The sequence below is a fragment of the Bubalus bubalis genome, chromosome 6 (assembly GCF_019923935.1).
Source record: "Bubalus bubalis isolate 160015118507 breed Murrah chromosome 6, NDDB_SH_1, whole genome shotgun sequence".
Taxonomy (NCBI): domain Eukaryota; kingdom Metazoa; phylum Chordata; class Mammalia; order Artiodactyla; family Bovidae; genus Bubalus; species Bubalus bubalis.
The window spans coordinates 94532370-94552890 of record NC_059162.1 but is presented as its reverse complement, the minus strand read 5'-3'; the positions used below and the strand labels follow the sequence as shown (position 1 = coordinate 94552890).

Here is a 20521-nt window from a genome sequence, read left to right as displayed (position 1 = left end):
AAAGATTTATATCACATAAATAACAGGGATTCTCTTTACCTACTCACCAATACCACAATCATCACATTGTAAATGCCCCTCTACATTTAAAATGAATCCTACTAAATCAGAAATGGAATACTGAATTTGACAGTTCACATACCTGAACCTCGCTTGTTCTCTGTTTAACAGCATCTTCTTTCTCCTTAAGGTCCTGTTCCACATTATTCTTTTCCCTAGAAGACCAGCAAACAATGCAAGAATATTTGAGAACATCAGCTACAGCCGGTATGGTTATCCATCCTCCTAATCCTGAATCGCTTTTTAAATACATGGTGAAACATTCAATTTTTAAATGAAGGGCAGCTTTTTCTACCCTCTTTTAATTATTTATGGAATAGAAATCAATATGAGCTCTATTAGTAAAAAAAAAAAAAAAATCGCTTTCTCACTAAAATGTGGTGAAAAGAGAATAGATTAAAAAAGGAAGAGGAGAAAAATAATCAATGAAACACTCAGGTTCCACTGATCTCACTGTTGCTATGGAAATGCTGTCCAATGAAAATTACTGGTGAAAAACAAGGAGGGGTTGCATCAGCTCTGTGAGCTTAACCCTTAAATACCATTGTTAAATAAAATGAAAATGGCTAAGAGAAACAGTCAACAATATTAAGGAAAAGGACATTACTGAAGTGCTAATTTCCTCTTAAATCCCTTGTGTGCACCAATTTTAGAATGAAACAACAGAGAAAATAGAAAAGACTGCCAATACACAGGTCATCTGATCTATTCAATACTACATCTGCTCAAAAGCTATTTTAGGACCACCTTTCAATACCAATTGATCAAATATATAAGATAATGTGCACTGAGTGAAAAAAAGAATCACATTAGCATTTATCTCTTTCTACTCTTCAGGTCATACATGTTAGGATCCACATTTACATTGAAATATCACTTTCTAAATTCTTATATGCTTCCATCAAAACTGGATTCCTAATAAGGGACTCTTAAGCAATCTTAGATTTGGAATTACAGAACAGAGATTTTTTTTTAAGTAAAAAATTTAAATACCTGGTTGTACTGAAATCTCTCCCCTCCCCACTGCTCCCTTCACTTTCTTTTTCCACAAAATGAGATGAAAAAGCCACAATTCTGCAAGAATACACTTTTGGGGTGAGGGGAAGGTAATGAGGGCCAAAAAGAAGGGAGGATGCCATTCAAGAAGTCCTTCAGATTAGTACTGCAGAGTTTTTTCTTAGAGCTTCATGACTGTATTTCAGTTTCATCTTAAGACACCCAAACAGAAGTTCAGGCGCCATTAAGCTGAGGCATAAAATAAAGTGAGAAAATTCTATCACGGGAGATACTTAAGGGACAACTACATGCCACTTTTAAATTTCTCACCAATGTAGATAAAACTCAACTGTTTTGGATACACAGGTGCAATGCTCTTAAGATTTGTAGGAGGAGAAAAAAGTACAATAATAAAGCTATTTGTGTAATGTTGCTTTTAAATACTAAAGATGACCAAGGAGCTCACTGATGTCAGATGGGTCAAAATATGAGTCAAGATGTAGTGGAGGTTTTAAACATTCTCTTACATACGAATCACTGTGGCAGCCCATTACTTCCATACCTCAAACTACTGATTAAGCAAAGGTCATCCCTCACTTCCAATCCTTAAAAAAATTAGGTAAAATAGAAAAAAAAAAAACAAAAACACCACAGGTAGAAAAATCTAAATATACTCCACAAATTCTGCAAGTTCAATCGTAGAAATTTTTTGTTTCCACCGTAAATGAGCAGAGGAGTGTTTCCAATCCTGCTGCAGCATGTCAAAAATCAGTCACATGAAACACCAGCCTCCTCCCTTCATCCCAAATCCTCAGAGGCATTCCACACAAGGTCAGTATCAACTCAGTTCCTTGTTTCTGACACTAGATAGTAACAAAAACAGAACATGCAACATAGTACCACAGACCAAAGAAGCGCACACTAACGTGCATGTTTGTATTCAATCCTTTCTTGCTCTGTTGTTAATTGCTGATACTGACCATGTCTGCTCAGATCAAGTGTGCATGAAGGAAAACAGGGTGCAAGAAGGCAGTGAACTGCTTCAACACAGCTAATACACAAGAATAGGAGAGCAAAAGAAGGAAGCTCACTCAGTGAAAAAGGAAAACAGATTACAAAGCACTCTCAGCTCTAACCAGCAAACAAAGTTGATATTTGGGTAAAATGGAGGAAGAATATAAAGTACAAACCCATGATTTTGGGTGTGGGAGGGGTGGGGAGTGGTGGTGATATCAAACACCCTGAAGACCATTCCCAACTAAATAAAAATATAGGAATCTTTAGGGATTAATTTCTCTTTAATCTGAGATAAATTAAATTTAACTTTCAGTCTATATTTATCTAGTCAAATTCTGGTCTCATAATAACTCCTTTTATTATCAAAATCAAGTAGTATAATTACTGAACAGAAAACTTTAAAAATAATAAAATGACCAGTTACAGTACTTTCTATACCAAACCTATGACTGATTCATGTTGATGTTTGGTAGAAACCAACACAATATTATAAAGTAATTATCCTTCAATTAAAACTAAAATTTTTTAAAAATTAATGAATGAAAATCTGTCCTAAAACCAGACTGAAAATCGAATAATTTTCTCATTAATTTAGATGATAATTTCAGAGATACCAAATTGTTATTCTGTGGTATTCCATAAGCATTTAACCTCTATAACTATCTTTCTCATTTCAGGCAACTAAAAATATGTAAACACACTTTATGCTGATATGCTGAGTCACTTCAGTCGTGTCCAACTCTGTGCGACCCCATAGACGGCAGCCCACCAGGCTCCCCCGTCCCTGGGATTCTCCAGGCAAGAACACTGGAGTGGGTTGCCATTTCCTTCTCCAGTGCATGAAAGTGAAAAGTGAAAGTGAAGTCGCTCAGTCATGTCCAACCCTCAGTGACCCCATGGACTGCAGCCTACCAGGCTTCTCTGTCCATGGGATTTTCCAGGCAAGAGTACTGGAGTGGGTTGCCATTGCCTTCTCCAAAACACACTTTAGGTACACTAACAATGCCAGGCCATATTCCTTACATTCTCCTCACTTTCAAACAACAGGTATATTTTTCTAAAGGTGATGAATACATAGCCAATACAAGAACTTCCAAGCATTCTGTTTAACACTAGTAATCTAAAATTTTAATTATTTTTAAGACTCTGTGCCACAATAAAGAGATGTTGAGATGCAGTTTCCTAAGGAGTCCATCAATACATGTGGATAAGACATACATATCTCAAAGACAGGTGTGTGAGCATTTTGTCGCTTATCTTAGACGTCAGGAAAAGCTACTGCCTTCATCTTAGCAACTTCTGGAAAAGGGAAACAATCCTACATACCCTCCATTTTAGACTATCTCTCTGGCCCTATTTACTCCCAAGATTATAGCACATCTTGAAGAATCCACAAATATCAAAATTGTAAAGAAAGGCCAGAAAAAGAGCATCCTAGTGTTTCCAAGGTTGACTGTTTTGATTCCATGGAACCTGGAATCTGAACCAGCAAGAAAAGCGAAATACAAGCTAAGCTTTCAGAACCTGAAGTTTATAACTGCCTAAACTTATGATCAAGTAGTCAAACATCCCTCCAAGGACTGGAGGCTTGGATTCTAATCTGGTTCTGCCATGAAATGGTTTTTCTGCCTCTGATTAGGTCATACAACTATTCAGAGCTTCAGTATTATTTTTCACTCTGCAGATGCTCATATCTCTACCATCTTAAGATTTACACAGTGAAGTGCACAAGATAGCATGTAATTAAGAAAAAAGTAGGCACTGAGCCTATGCTATGGTTTGGTTTTACCTGTAATATTAATATTACTTAGAATTTTAAATAATATAGATGGAGTAATTTTTAAATTTGTTAAACAGAATTATGGGATATCCGAAAGTTTATAAAACACTGACGTTGTCTAAATATTCAAAATAACTACTGTCTACGTTTAGAAATTCATTATATGGTTTTCAAAGCAAAAGACTTTGAGTAAAATAGTCCGAAATTCAAATACTGGCTCCATTACAGTCATCTTTGTTAAATCACTGAAGTAACAGCCACTTGTTCTAGTTGACCCTCCCTTCTTCTAGGACTCGGCAATCTTAGGAGACTGCTCCTCTCTCCCTATTATCTTTCTACCCAGATAGTTCCAATAGAAGATACCATCTTTTTCATCTTTTTAACCTCTCTGAATAATAATTGGCCAGTGATTAGCTTCTGACCAAAGCTCAACCAGTCATAGCTTCCCACCTCATAAAAACAGGGATTACCTCAAGATAGGTCCCTGATCAAAGCCAAGGTAATTACAAACTTTATCTAAGATGCCTTTATTTGGAATTAATAGAAAACAACAACATGAATTAGAGTTTATAAAGCAGGATTTTGTATTCAATTGAAATTAAGTTGGTATCAAGTCCAATTAAACCATTCAGTTTGGATGATAAAGTATTAGAGATTCCCAGGCTGGCATAATTCCTGTTGAAATATCATATGATAAACATGCCGCAGTGGTGACAGCTGCCTAACAGTGCAAATGCATCTATGCCACTGGTCTGCATGCCTAAGAATGGTTTTAAAACTGTAAACTTTTTGCTATGCATATTTTACCACAATTAAAAAAGTTAATAAAAAGGAAAGCACAGGGATGAGAAAACTCTAGATAGCAAATTAATTTATCTAAGATGGAGGGCTAATGTGTGGTAAATAAAGCTGGAATGGTAGATCAGGTTATGATTATAAAATAACTTCGGTACTAGGTAAAGACACACAGATTTTTAATATAGGCAGGCAATGCGAGTCCCCAAAGATCTGAGTTGTGCTTTTCTGAACTCCTGAATGGCATTATTTAACAACATAGCTCTTCTTTCTCTGCTGGTTTCTGCTTTATAGAGGAAGAGAGGAAGCAGAGGCTCTTATTATTGAGAAAGCTGATGACAGTTGCTAGAAAGGCAACAGAACACTCTGACTCTGCTTATCTTGGGAACTGTCAGAAGTCTTGAGCCGGATTAGAGTAACAACTGCAGACAGAAGATAAGAAAGTCTTGGCTTGTAATTCAAACCACTCTGAAAGACTCTAAGAATTCATATTTAGTTGGAAAAAAACTTAAAGTTTGAGAGTAAAGACATTGATTTGTACCTCAAGTTTTTAATTTCTCTTTGCCTTAAACATATAATCACTATACGACTATGTATTATTTTATTCTTTTAACAAACAGCTATTGAGTATCTGTGCTGTATTGTACTTAGTCGTCTCCAACTCTTTGCAACCCCATGGATTGTAGTCTTGCAGGCTCCTCTGTCCATGAGGATTCTCCAGGCAAGAATACTGGGGTGGGTTTGTCATGCCCTCTTTCAGGGGATCTTCCCAACCCAGGGATTGAACCCAGGTCTCCTGCACTGCCCGCAGATCCTTTACTGTCTGTGCCACCAGAGAAGCCCATGAATACTGGAGTAGATAGCCTATCCCTTTCCCAGGGGATCTTTCCGACCCAGGAATCAAATCAGGATCTCCTGCATTGCAGGTGGATTCTTGACCAGCTGAGCTAACAGGGAAGCCCACCAAGTATCTACTATATACCAAACAAGATTAAACTTGGCCCCCTACTTATAGTTTGTTGGGAAAACAAACATAGCTGTTAATGATAGAACTGTTAAGATAATTGCTATAAAAGCTCAAGTGCATTTGATCCTACGGGAAAAAAAAAAAAAAACTTAGTTTTAAGAGGCTGGCTTTTTAAAATGAGTTTTAGTTTTGAAAAGTAAGTCCAAATGTATTCATTGACAAAGACTGTTGAAAGGCCAAATGGAGTCAGGAAAACACAGCAACTTTGGAGTGTGGCTCACATGACCACTGCCCTGTCAGTGAAAGATTCCAAAACGAAACGATGGATTTTTTTTTTAAAAGGAGAAATGAAAGTTTATTTTGCAAAGTCCAAATAATTAATTTATTCTACTTGCCTAGCAGGATAAAATGAGATGAAAAAACTCAAAGCAAAGAAATGTAAGAGTAGGACTTAATTTTCTTAAAGAGAACAATGTATAAAAAAGTTGATGAGATTATTAATTTATATTCCACCTAGAAATACTTCAGCACGCCTAGCACACAATAAGTGCTTAGTAAATGGCAGCTATCATTGTCATCATCATCGTCATCATCATCATCCAATTTACTAGCATAAAAGTATAAAATTTACTGGCTTTTTGGAAAGTTCTCATCAAGCATCTAATCACTTCATGGGCAAACAGAAGGGGAAACAATGGAAACAGTGACAGACTTTATTTTCTTGGGTTCCAAAATCATTGCAGATGGTAACTGAAGCCATGAAATTAAAAGACGCCTGCTCCTTGGAAGAAAAGCTATGACAAACCTAGACAGCATATTAAAAAGCAGAGACATTACTTTGCCGACAAAGGTCCGTCTAGTCAAAACTACAGTTTTTCCAGTAGTCAGGTATGGATGTGAGACTTTGACCATAAGGAAGGCTGAGCGCCAAAGAATTGATGCTTTTGAACTATGGTGTTGGAGAAGACTCTTGAGTCCCTTGGACTGCAAGGAGATCCAACCAGTCCATCCTAAAGGAAATCAGTCCTGAATGTTCACTGGAAAGACTGATGCTGAAACTCCAATACTTTGGCCACCTGATGCAAAGAACTGAATCGGTGGAAAAGACCCTGATGCTGGGAAAGACTGAAGGCAGGAGAAGGGGACAAGAGAGGATGAGTTGGTTGGATGGCATCACCAACTCAATGGACATGAGTTTGAGCAAGCTTCAGGAGTTGGTGATGAACAGGGAAGCCTGGCGTGCTGCAGCCCATGGGGTCGCAAAGAGTCAGACACGACTGAGTAACTGAACAGAACTAAATCAAGCATCCAGAGTGATGGTAGTTAGAACTTAAATATGTTGGTAGAGGCTGACTCCTAAATCCTTCAGGATCTGAAATTTCTTGGTAGACATTTTTGTTTCCCCAAAACAAACTGAAACACATTCTATAAAATGTACTGCTCTTAAAAGATGTAAGTGCCTCTTAATAAGCTATCAGTTTCACAAAATAATGCAAGCAAATAAAATGCCATTTCTATAAGAAACAACAGATTCAGAGCAGAGATGTCCAAGAGAAATATAAGCCACAAGTGCAATTTTAAATTATCTAATAGCTATATATTAAAAAGTAAAAAGAAACAAGTGAAATTTAATGTTTTATTTAATCCAAGATACAAAAAAATTCACATTCTTCTTTTGAAATCCAGTGTATTTTATACTAATAGCACATCTTAATTTGGATTAGCTATATTTCAAGGGCTCAATAGCCACATGTAGCTCGTGGCTGCTGTATTAACACAGACTCAGACTTGAGCAAGAAGGGTTTCAAAAAAGAGTTTCCCTAAGCAGAGGTTTTAAATGATGAGCCATGTACTTCATGTGAATACAAATTAAGGTGCCTCTCATTACCAAACAAACAAACGCTACAACTTAGAGCTTCAATGACTCAATCACTAATGACTGTTGAGGTAGTCACAACTGAGACCTTCTAGTGTCAGTACCACAGGGCCAGAAACAGATCAGATAGGATTTTATAAGCAAAAGAATTCCAGATTCAATAGTATAAGCAATGCTCTCTCCGGAGCTATGTTTTCTCACAGTATTTAAACTGAACTAAACCAAAAACATAATGTTTTTTTTTTTAAATTCAAGCCACATGCTAATAGTGCCCAAAATACTTTTTAAAAATCAGCTCTATGTATGACTGAGGTAGAGATCTATATATTTAGGGACACAGATTCTGGCTGCCCAGCCACACATTTGTCTCCAACTAGGGAAGCAACTGCTCACTCCATCACTCCAACCAACGTCTGCTTAGCACCTTTCAGTGAATGTTGTGCTCTAAGCACCAAGCTAGGTTTTGGGTATGATGATGACAATGATTACTAACAAGCATCGAGAATTTACCATGTTCCAGGAACTGTACTAGGCATTTTACATGGTATTATTCACATTTTCATTTTACAGATGAAGAGACTGAGGCACAGATAGGTAAGTAATTCGTCTAAGTCATGTCAGGAATCAAACCAAGCAATCTGGTTAGAACACCCATGTTCTGAAATATATACTATATTGACTAATTAGAAATTATAAGAGACAGTTATAGAAATTATAAGTTATAAGTTATAGAAATTATAAGAGACAGCTCAAGACTAGTGGGGAAAGACATATAATTTGGTATCGTAAGTGTTCTGAGAGAAGGATATTAAGTGTTCTCTGACCTAAAGTGGATATCAAGAAAAACTTCTTAGAAAAGTTGTACATTCCTCATCTGAAAAATCAGGATAAGACTGCTCACCCTTCAGTGATGTTGCAAGAATTAAATAGGAGAACTTGTATAAAGCAGGCATAGCACAATGCCTAATAACTACTATTGTAATCATCTATCCTGTTTACTGGCCCAAGATCAGGATAACAAACTGGCCTGACAGGATGTAGCTTTTACTTCCTGATGTTCTTGCTAAAAAGACAGAGACAGGAAGGAAGTAGAAGCTGGGAGAAGACAAATAAATATTAACTCCCGCCTCAGCATAATCTACCACCACCACACTAAGTGACTGAAACAATTTCTTGGTGTGTTTCACCTTTCACTGCCAAGAACTTCTATATTTAAATCACTTTACTTTCAGAGCAAGGGTTTGTTAAAAATTGGTTCATGGATAGTTTTAAGGGTCTAGGAACTCCTGAAACAAATGCAAGACGGTGTACATGCATAAATATGTTCTTTTTTTTCCTGGAGGTAGAGTGTAATAGCCTTTTTCAGATTCTCAAAGGAAATCCCTGACACAACAGATTGGCAAATAGGAAAAAAAACAGTCTATCAACTTAATGTTCCTGTGAGAATTAAAACCCCTTTTGTCTATAAAATCTTCTATAGTCTTCAAAATAAACTAATATTCAGAAGATCCTTTGCTTTATTTCATCTTTAAGGATAGTTTCTAGTCTGCCATAAGCTTTTCAGGAATTAAGTCTGGGAATTACTTTAATATTTATAATATTCTTTGATTTATTCAACCTGTACTGAAATTTTGCGGTGTCAGGTACTGTGTGCATTAATTTCTAGACATAACCAAATGAATAAGACACAGACCCTACCCTGAAGCAGTTCAAATTAAAAAAAAAAGATACATTAAAAAAAAGATCACATTAAAATGTGGTGAGTACTATCCTTAAAAGAATAAAGACTCTCTAAGTAGACAGGAAAGAACTAGCAATCAAGGTTTCAGGAAGGGTTTGACAAAGGAGATGATATTTAAGCTGGGCCTTAAAGCAGGAATAAGGTTTACAAGGTAAAGGTGTGCTTAGACAAAGGGAAACAGTAGGATCACAGACACAGAAGAATAAAATCTGGTGGCATGCTGAACTGAGAGGTAATAAGCCCACCCACCATATGGCTGGAGAAGAGGAATGAAACTAAAATGGCAGATTAAAGCATTAAGCTGACCACTGAGAGAGGGGCCAAGAGCAAACACACAGTATCTGTTCTAGGAGGTTTACTGTGGAAGTAGTGAAGACAAAAGAATGGTCAGGATGTCAAAAGAACACCACAAAGGAAGAGACTTTATGCCATACTCAGAAAAGTGAGATGGATCATGCTGGGGATGTGGAGTCACTAAGGGATCCCAATTGTATTTTCTATATAAGTTGGAAGAAGGATAGTCTCAATGAATGAAGGAGAGACTCAAAGCATACAGTTTATTAGGAGGTTATAGCAGTGATCCAGATAAGAGGTAAAGGCTAATTCTAAGACAGAAAAAGCAGAAAGGACAGGACTGATTTTAATAATACTGAACAAATTATTTTCTCTATATACTTATCATATAAGCTATGTCTCTCTCTACATATATATGTATATGGTATCTATTTTATATATTTTATCTATTTTACATATATATATATATGTACACACACACACACACACACACACACACATATATGGGCTTCCTTGGTGGCTCAGATGGTAGAGTCTGCCTGCAATGTAAGAAACACAGGTTTGATCCCTGGGTCAGGAAGATTCCCTGGAAAAGGGAATGGCAATCCACTCTAGTATTCTCATCTGGAAATCTTATGGGTGGAGGAACCTGACAGGCTACAATCCATGGGGTTACAAACTCAAACATGACTGAACAACTAATACACACACACACACACACACACACACACACACACACACACACACATATATATGGGGTCTATTTTATATATATACATGGTATCTATTACATACCCGGTGGCTCAGCAGTAAAGTGCTGGAAATGGGGGTTCGATCCCTAGGTTGGGAAGATCCCCTGGAGAAGTAAACAGCAACCCATTCCAGTACTCTTTGTCTGGAAATCTCAAGGTTAGAGGAGGCTGGAAGGCTACAGTCCATGGGGTTGCAAAGAGTTGAACACAACTAAGCATCCACTTCCAGCTCAAACAGTCATATAAGCTAAGCAAGATTAACAGTGAACAAGCAAACAGTCCCTACGATTAAGAAGCACATACTCTAGTTGAAGAAGGAATTCATAGGGCCTGAACTCCATCTTAGGCCTGTTCATGCTGATCATGCTTGGCCACCTTTCCAATGGACTCTGAACTCTGTGTTTAGCGCCTGTGAAAACAACAACAGAAGGATAAGACCCCGCCCCCGCCCACCCAGACAGGGGAACCTTGAAGATCGTATCTAGGTTACTCATCGCCTAAGAGAAAACATACACTAATCACCCCTTCCTCCAGACAGGCCATAAATTTTTCTGTATCTATAACCTCGGGCTTACTGATTATTGGCTAATTGTTTGACTGTTTGAGCACATGAGCACATAGCACGTGAATGATGGGGTTATTGGGACTGTATTTTCCTTGGTTTATGTAAGTCTCAAGGAATTTGGAGTGGTGGGTTCAGACACACACACATGGGGTATAAAAGATTTTCACAAATGCTGGTTGGGGTCCTTGGCTAGGAGGAGACCCTGCCTTGGGCCTGCCGGTGTAATAAACCGCACTCCACTATCTGCATTGTCCTTCTGAGTGAGTTTGTTTCCCAGAACACGTGGCTACAACATAGTGAGGTATCCAAATAAAACAGACAATTATAATGAAGCATGGTAAATGCTATGACAAGTATAAATTTAAAAATTATGTAAGATAAGCTCTTAAATAAGATTTGGTAGGTATAAGGGATGAGAGGTAAAGTAGTCAAGAGATGACTTTCCCTTCCAGTGGAAATGTTATCTAAGGTAAGATCTGAAGGATGAGGAAGAGTTGATCAGGCAAAACACAAGAGAAAGTAGGAAAGGTTTCAAGAAACATTTCAAAAATAAAAGAAGAAAAGTGAGAAGATATATCTCAGGTTTCTAGCTTGAGTTACAGGAAGTGGTGATGTCACTGAGAAAGAGAAATAAAAGAGACTAGGATAGTGGTCAGGGCAAGATTATGAAGTCACGTCCTACTGAACACTCAGATGAAAATACTAGCTGGTAATGAAAAACACAGGTGTTCAGTTCAGGTGAGAGATCCAGTTATTAGATTACTGTAACAACTGCTTTCCCGTAAGTTAAAAATATTATACTAATTTAAGCTGATTGATAAGATTAAATTCCAATACAGCAAATGCTGAAGGAATTGTATAAAAAATTTAAAGAAACAGCTGACAAAAAGTCATCCTGCTTCAAGCTATCTATGTCCTATATTTTCAACTAGAAACAATTTGGTGAACTAGAGAAGAAAACAACATCTCATTTTCTGACTGATATCAAAGAACATTCTTTACCTAACCAACTCTTGAGGTTATATATATTAATGGTTTTTTACATCTCCATTGATTTTCAATGCTCAAAATAAAGTATTATTCTAAGAAACATCTTTCTTTCTTCATTATGCTTTTCTGTATTTTCCAAATTTTAATGACTATGTATCATAATCACCACTGAGGGGAAAAAAATCTTTTAAAGCACCATATTCATTACACACTCATTACAATTTCATATTATGTATGGTGTTTATTTGCAGATTTGGTCCCTGGACTAAAATTAAGTATCTTCATCTGAAAACCAAATAAATAAGAAGGAGCGAATCTTTTGTCACATAACAATTTAGTAAAAGCCATAATAAAATATGTTTAAATCCTTTTTTTCTGTTTAGTAGTTATACACATCACAGTCTGACATATTAATAAAAGATTTCATTCAAAGGCTATAGAAAAAATTGTTACTCACAACAACAAAAGCCAAGCTTTATAATGTAGTATCTCAAAGGCTTGGTGGAAGTGACCTAATACCATTTACCAAACTGAATTTTAACAACCATAATTTTAGCATGGGTAAATAACTCTTATTATGACACTACTGAAGTTGACAGATGATGGGACTTTGCCTACACTGTAGTTCTCACCTAAAGTAAAAGCCTAGGGAAAATATTTTCACAAGTGTCAAATCAAGTATAAATGTATTTCAGATTTATAAAATGTGACTATAATTTAAAACTTAATATGGTTTTGAGGCTCTATGATTTTCTTAATAAGACAATCATAAAATGTTACATATGTCGTTATTTGTTATTAGCTTGTAATTCACCCATACAAGACTGACAGTACAACTTAACATTATGGTAACCAGAAGTAGTGAAAGCTCAGTTTATCAAAATGTAATTAATATGAATGTTTGTACTAGCAAGAACATTTAATGTACAATGCTTTACCTCCTATTAAAACTCACTACAAAGACATTCCATATGTAAAAATAACTACTGTTGAAATCCAGCAAGCCCTAGAATATTGGGGTATGTGTCTATTTTCACAGGCTTGAGAGGCCTAAATGACAAGTATTTTCAAATCTAGCTACTATTCAATGCACATTTCTCATAACACAAGCAAAAATGCTAATGGGCCATTTATAGATCATATGAAAATGCAGTCTATACACCATTAAGAGACTAATCCAATGTTTATTTTTTTCAAACCAAAGTAAAAATGTTCTAAATCTTAATGAAAAGCTGTACCATATAAGAGAAAAAATGTAGAACTAGAACTATACAACCAGGTTTGGGTGCCAGCCAGCACTGTTGCTGACCTGATGTATGACTGATTTTTTTTTCCCGAAGAGTAAGAAAGAAATTGGATTATGTAATCTCCAAGGGTTGTTTTTATTTGTGTTTTACTTTCTAGGATTCCAACATAGAAGCTTTAATGTAATAGGCAAAGACTCACTTTTTTGAGCTGGAAATGAGAATCTGGTAGAATTCAGTAGAAGGCAGATATGTCAAAACTAAACACTCACATTTAAAAAAGGTGCCCAAGGGAGACAAGATGGCAGAGGAGTAGGTGGAAGTAGAGTATATCTCTCTCCATGGATGCATCAGGAATACATCTTCAGGTGCAGATCTTGTAGAGCAATCAGCTGAGAGCTAGCAGGAGTCCCTGACCATCGGAAAAGAATACACAGATCCACGCAAAACTTGGTAGAATGAAGGAAGGAAGGGAAACAGAGGAAGATAGTGAACAGAACCAATCTGCACCTGGGGGATTGGGGAGCTGAACCAGGGTTGAGATCCCCACATCAGAGCAACTGGTTGGGACAGAAGGGAAGCATTTGAGGCTGTTGGAGAGGGAAGGTGATCTGTAACAGTCTCAATGGAGTGAGAATGACACAGACAAATCCGTGCCATGGCCCTACATACCCCGGATGGGGATGCAAGTCCACCAGAATGCATGGTGACTGGCAGATGGAGAATAGAGACTGGTGAGCAGTTCCAGGACAAGCACTGCTGTTGACCACAGGGAGATGGTCCAAGGAGATGAGAAGGAGGAGAACATGGCAGGGAATGTCTTTGGAAGAAAGCCAGGAAGCCATGGAGGCAGGGTGCTACTGCTGAGTCACAGAGAAGGGATGAAGCCCATCACTGTAGCCTCTCTCTCTCCACATGCAAACACCGGCAGCTGACCAATAGATAAAGACCCCTGAGCCGGTGGTCCTAAGGGTGCCAGACACACTGAGCAATAGAGAAGGACCAGCCGGAGAGGCCTTTAAACACCAGCTGCCAGAGGTTAGAAAAGGATTCTAAAAGCACTGTATTTTCCATGCCTGTGGCAATGGACTTCACTGCACACCTGGCATCACTACAGTCCCTGCAATCCAAGCAGCCATGCCACCTCCACATTCGGTCCTCACTGGGGCAGAGCAGCCAGATGCTAGGAAAAAACCCTAACAGTGCTGTATCTCTTGAGCCTGTGGTTACTGGTGTCCATGAGCTTCCAGGGTTCCTGTGAATCAAACAACCATGACATCTCCATGCCCAGTCCTCACCGGTGCAGACCTGAGTCCTCCAGGGCAGCCTCAGGAGCAAATTCCCATGGATGACCCACATGCAGAGGTAAGGATAAAAACACAATTGAGCTCCAGGGGCAGAATGGCTAAGGAAGAGGATCAAAAACCTTTCCACCAGCTATATAAGCTGCAGACTAAGTCCACACGATCAACTGCATAGACTCTGTGTCTATGGTATATATAAAAGGACAATGAGTGTTCCCACAAAAGAAAACGCCTAAAAAAAAAAAAAAAAAGCCTAGCTCTAGCAGCTATGGACACTGGAGGCAAGAACACACAGGAGCAGGGCCAGATTAGAGTCTGAGCTGTCCCCAAAACAGGTCAAAGTGATCTTGAGAAAGAAAGAGGAGCTGGTGGAATAGACCTTCCTGACTTCAGACTATACTGCAAAGCTACAGTCATCAAGACAGTATGGTACTGGCACAAAAACAGAAATATAGACCAATGGAACAAGATAGAAAGCCCAGAAATAAACCCATGTGTCTATGGGCACCTTATTTTTGACAAAGGAGGCAAGAACATACAATGGAGAACATAAGTCTCTTCAGTAAGTGGTGCTAAGAAAACTGGCAGCTACGTGTAAAAGAATGAAATTAGAATACTTCCTAACACCATACACAAAGATAAACTCAAAATGGATAAAAAACCTAAATTTAAGACCAAAAACTATAAAACTTAGAGGAAAACATAGGCAAAAGATTCTATGACATAAATCATAGCAAGATCCTCTGTGACCCACCTCCTAGAGTAATGTAAATAAAAACAAATATAAACAAGTGGGACCTAATTAAACTTAAAAGCTTCTGCACAACAAAGAAATCCATGAACAAGATGAAAAGACAAGTCTCAGAATGGGAGAACTGCAAATGAAGCAACTGACAAAGGATTACTCTGCAAAATATACAAGCAGCTCGTGAAGCTCAATATAGGAAAATCAAACTACCCAATCAAAAAATGGGAGGAAGATCTAAACAGACATTTCTCCAAAGAAGACATACAGATGGCTAATAGACACTTGAAAAGATATTCAAAATTGTTTATTAGAGAAATGCAAATCAAAACTACAATGAGGTATCACCTCACACTGGTTAGAATTGCCATCATCAAAATATCTGCAAAAAATAAATGCTAGAGAGGATGTGGAAAATAGGGAACCCTCTTGCACAGTGGTGGAAATATAAACTGCTACAGGCACTATGGAGAACAGCATGGAGATTTCTCAAAAAACTAGGAATAAAACTATCATATGACCCAGCAACCCCACTACTGGGCATATACTCTGAGAAAACCACAATTCAAAAAGACACATATACCCCAATGTTCACTGCAGTACTATTTACAATAGCTAAGACATGGAAGCAACCTAGATGTCCACTGACAGAGGAATGGATAAAGAAGTTGTGGTACATAGATATATAATGGAATATTAGCCATAAAAAGGAATATTTTAAAGTCAGTTCTAGTGAGGTGAATGAACCTAGAGCCTGTTATACAAAGTGAAGTTAAGTCAGAAAAAGGAAAACAAATATCATATATTATTGCATATATCTGGAATCTAGAAAGGGTACTGATGAACCTATTTGCAGAGCAACAACAGAGACGCAAACACAGAGAACAGACTTGTGGGCACAGTGGGGGAAGAAGAGGGTGGGACAAATTGAGAGAGTAGCATTGAAACATATACATTACCAAATGTAAAACAGACAGCCAGTGGGAATTTGCTCTATGACACAGGGAGCTCCTCCCAGTGCTCTGTGACAACCTAGAGGCGTGGGATGGGGTTGAAGGTGGGAGGGAGGTCCAGAGGGAGGCAACATATATATATCTATGGCTGATTCATGTTGACATATGGAAGAAACCAACACAACATTGTAAAGCAATTATTCTTCATTTAAAAATTTAAAAAAAAATTTTTTTTTAAGGTAAAACTGAACGGAAAAATACTGTTTTTATTTAGTATTATGCTGAGTATTTGCTATGCATTTGAAAAACCAATGCTTTTAAAATATAATTATTTTCATCAATTAAAACAATTATTTATCAAATAGAGAACATTTTTTTAAGAAGGTACCCAGACTAAGTTTATAAAATGTCAAGACATTCTGTTCAAAGAGGTAGATGATACTAAGGGCAAACACTGACATTACTGTGGATTTGAAGCTATACTGCCTTCTATAGACATTCACTCCCAGAATTCATCCCTCCTTCCAGCAGAATTTTCATGTGGGGATATGTCCTCCTCCATTTGGTCTCAGTGGCAAACTACCCCCACCCCTTCAGGAGACAGTTCATGACACATGAGCAAACAGTGCGTCCCTGGCCACCGACTGTTTCAGTATAACCCTACACCAGTCCAATCAGATTGACTCTTAGGGCTTTTGCAGGAACTGCCAGAAGACAGTAACTTCACTAGATTTGAAATAATAGGTACATGAAACTCAGATGTGCAATAACCCCCCGACAACATAATAGTAAAGTCTACCTGAGGATGGAACCACCTAATGGAAGTGGAAACAGGAAATGGAGAGAGCAAGAGAACTGATTATATCATTTTAGCCCCAGTGCAAAGCTATGCTTTAAGCTATCCCTACCTCTAAGAGCCCTCAGTGAATAAATTCACTCTCACTTATTCAGCCTGGGTTGAATTCTTTTTTACAACTGAAAAAAATCATAACTTTCTCTACAATAATTTCAATGTAGTCTCATGGATGAGGAAAAATCTTTCCCAAGTTCTTTCCATATAGCCCAGCTGCATCATTTAATTCCCTTATGTCTCAATATCATCAACAAAATAAAAGTATCAGCCATTATCTGCTTTAAAGTGTTGTGAAGGTTAAAAAAAAAAGTTTGTGTAAGTAAAATGATATTTAAATCCAATGCCCTATAGATGGAAAAGAGGTCTCACTTTTTTAAAAATTATAATTTTATTTATTTTTTATTTTGGGCTATGATGGACCTTTTGTTCTTGCGTGGGCTTTTCTTTAGTTGAGGCAAGCAGAAGCCAGTCTCTAGTTGCAGTGCATGGGCTTCTCATTGAGGTGGCATCTCTTGCTGTTGAGCACAAGCTCTAGGGGAAGGGGGCTTCAGTAGTTGTGGCCCATGGGCTCAGTAGTTGTAGCTCCCAGGCTGTAAAGCACAGGCTCTAAAGTTGTGGCACATGGGTTTTGTTGCTCTGCAGCATGTGGGGTCTTTTCAGATCAGGGATTCAACCCATGTTTCCTGCATTAGCAGGCAGATTCTTTACCAATGAGCCACCAGGGAAGCCCTCACTTTTTAAAAAGAAATTTTAGGAAGTCATTTTTACAATATGCATTACTATAAAAGTTTCTAGGGACAAGGAGATTAACCAAGAGTACCTGCTATATTTAGATTCAAATCTACTTGCATTCAAGTCCATTTCTACACAGTACATGTGGATAAGAAAGAAAATTCAACCCCAAATCAAGTAGTCTTGAGATCAGGTATTAATTCTACCACTTATAGGTTTGTATGACTTTTGGTAAAATAACCTCTCTAAGCATCTTAACTCTGTGCCTGTAAAAAGAACAGTAATATCTATCTCAAGTTACAAAGTTTTTGTGAGGACCAAATAAGACAACAGTTACAAAAGCTCTTGGTATGGTGTCTGCATATAAAATTCCTTCAATAAAATGTATTAAATAATGTTTTCCTAATGTGTTATTCCATCCTAAAGGAGATCAGTCCTGAGTGTTCTTTGGAAGAACTGATGCTAAAGCTGAAACTCCAATACTTTGGCCACCTCATGCAAAGAGTTGACTCATTGGGAAAGATTCTGATGCTGGGAGGGATTGGGGGCAGGAGGAGAAGGGGACGACAGAGGATGAGATGGCTGGATGGCATCACCGACTCGATGGACATGAGTTTGGGTGAACCCGGGAGTTGGTGATGGACAGAGAGGCCTAGCGTGCTGCAATTCATGGGGTCACAAAGAGTCGGACACAACTGAGCAATTGAACTGAACTGAACTGAGTGTGTTGTTCAAATGCCTAAAGTTGGAGGAAAAATTATTTCAAGGGAAAGGGAGGGACAAAGTTAGGAGTTTGGGATTAACATATACACACTACTATAAATAAAATAGAAAATCAACAAGGACCTATTGTATAGCATAGGAAACTATACTCAATATTTTGTAATAACTTATAAGGGAAAAAAATTTGAAAAAGAACAAGTGTATGTATGTGTATATACCTATATATATATATATATATATATATATATGTGTGTGTGTGTATATAAAAGGAATATATATGTATAAAAGGATCATTTTGCTATATACCTGAAACTAACACAACATTGTAAATCATACTTCCAAAAAAAAATTTAAATACATTTTTAAGATATACTTATTCCACTGTCCATAATCAAATAGTACCTTATAGTTAATGGAAGGCCATTATTTATTTGGAAGTGACTTTTTCTTTATTCAGTGCTACACAAGAAAATAGTACATCCTGCAATTAAAGGTTGCCTTAGATTTAATAAGGTACACTGATTCCCATTTTAAAAACTATAGTACTTATCCAAATAAACTAGTATTTACCAAGATTTACATTAGAAACAGAAAAGAATGTGTGTGTATTTATATAGTCAGGTATAATTTTACTTTACATACCTCTGTAGGTCAACTATTTCATTGTTAAGGGTATCTAGCTCCTTAATAGCAGAGAAATCTGCAACAGGACTTGATCCTATGATGTTCTAAAAACAAAGAGTTCACAATTACAACATTATTACTATAAAATTGCATGTGGAAAAGCATTAAAAATGTTTAAAAGTACTATACAGATACATGTTTTACGGTATTACTAACACTTTTAATTCACTTAAGAAAACTATCGTATCTAGTGTAATTTCACACACATAAGACATATTCCCTTAAACTCTTTAAAAGCTATTGTTCTATAATATATACCACCACTTGAGATCTCATTGTCTTCATCACTTATCTTAGCCTGTCTAGAACACTGCAATAAAGAAGATAACAGATTTATAAACTAATTCCTCCACTGAAGCATAAATTTCTTGGGGAGATGAATGATGATTTATTTGTATTTGTATCAAATAAATGATGGTTGATTTTATTTAATTAACCAAATATTTACTTTCCTTAAATACTTTCAGTGTCTCCTCTATTTAAACTAAAGCTAACCACCCAGCATATTCCACAGTAAATGTTAATATCACCATACATGAAACTATCTTCATATGATATAATTTACATAAGATTTTCTTTTGATAATGAAGATATCAGAATTAGTCTCTGAATGGTATTTTTATTTAGAAAACCCAGCTGATTTATTCTGGGTCCTGCTATTTTATTAGCTGCATGATTTCACTGTAAAACAGGGAAATAATCTCTCGCCTGCCCACTTCAAAAATTAAATATTGCATATGAAACTATTCTACAAAGTTTATGATATTTTATAAATGTAAGCTATTATAATTAACTTCAGAAAATGCTCTTCAAAGATAGAAAGCCTCGCAATGACTTGCTTCCACTCTGGCTCAATTTCCTTTGTGAACCATTTTTGTCCCCTTACATAACCGGATGAAGTCAGGGCAAAAAGATAATTGTTCCTTCAAACACTTGACCTATACCCTATGCTACAAGCAGATTGACAAATAACGGGATGATCACCATTAGGAAATGTTAAAACTGAGATTTAAACATGTAAAACTAAGATATATTGAGGACCTTATTAGCAGAACACAAAACTTACTATTATGCTGCTATGAACTTAATGTATGTCACCAACTTGCACAACAGAAGAAATCTGGAAGTTCACAATATCCTATCTGCTCATAATTATAAAGGTTTACAAATAACTTAAGCACTAATCTGAAAACTGTAGCGCTGTAGGTAAGGCAGGTATTATTATAAATCTCATTTTAGAATTAAGGAAACATACTAAAGGACTTGCTTAAAATTGAACCCAGCTAATAGGCAATATTGTCAAGAGACTTCTAATTAAATTCAAGTGCTATTTCACATTATGCCCCTTAGCACCTGCAAACTAAGACCATTTAAATAAAACTATTACCCTAAAAGCCAACCCGATAAAACAGATACATCCATAAAATGTGGCAAATAATCATTTCTATAC

General features: G+C 37.0%; 1 protein-coding gene across 8 annotated transcripts in view; it reads right to left on the bottom strand.

Moving 5' to 3' along the window:
• EPS15 (epidermal growth factor receptor pathway substrate 15) overlaps nucleotides 1–20521 on the bottom strand; it is a 139913-nt gene that overhangs the window by 57456 nt on the left and 61936 nt on the right. For all 8 annotated transcript variants that reach the window (XM_025289463.2, XM_025289465.2, XM_025289464.2 and 5 more), the window contains exons 12-13: nucleotides 19030–19115; nucleotides 143–215 (exon numbers count right to left, since the gene is read on the bottom strand). In XM_025289463.2, the coding sequence (XP_025145248.1) occupies nucleotides 143–215; nucleotides 19030–19115 (159 nt within the window). The remainder of the gene's footprint in view (nucleotides 1–142; nucleotides 216–19029; nucleotides 19116–20521) is intronic.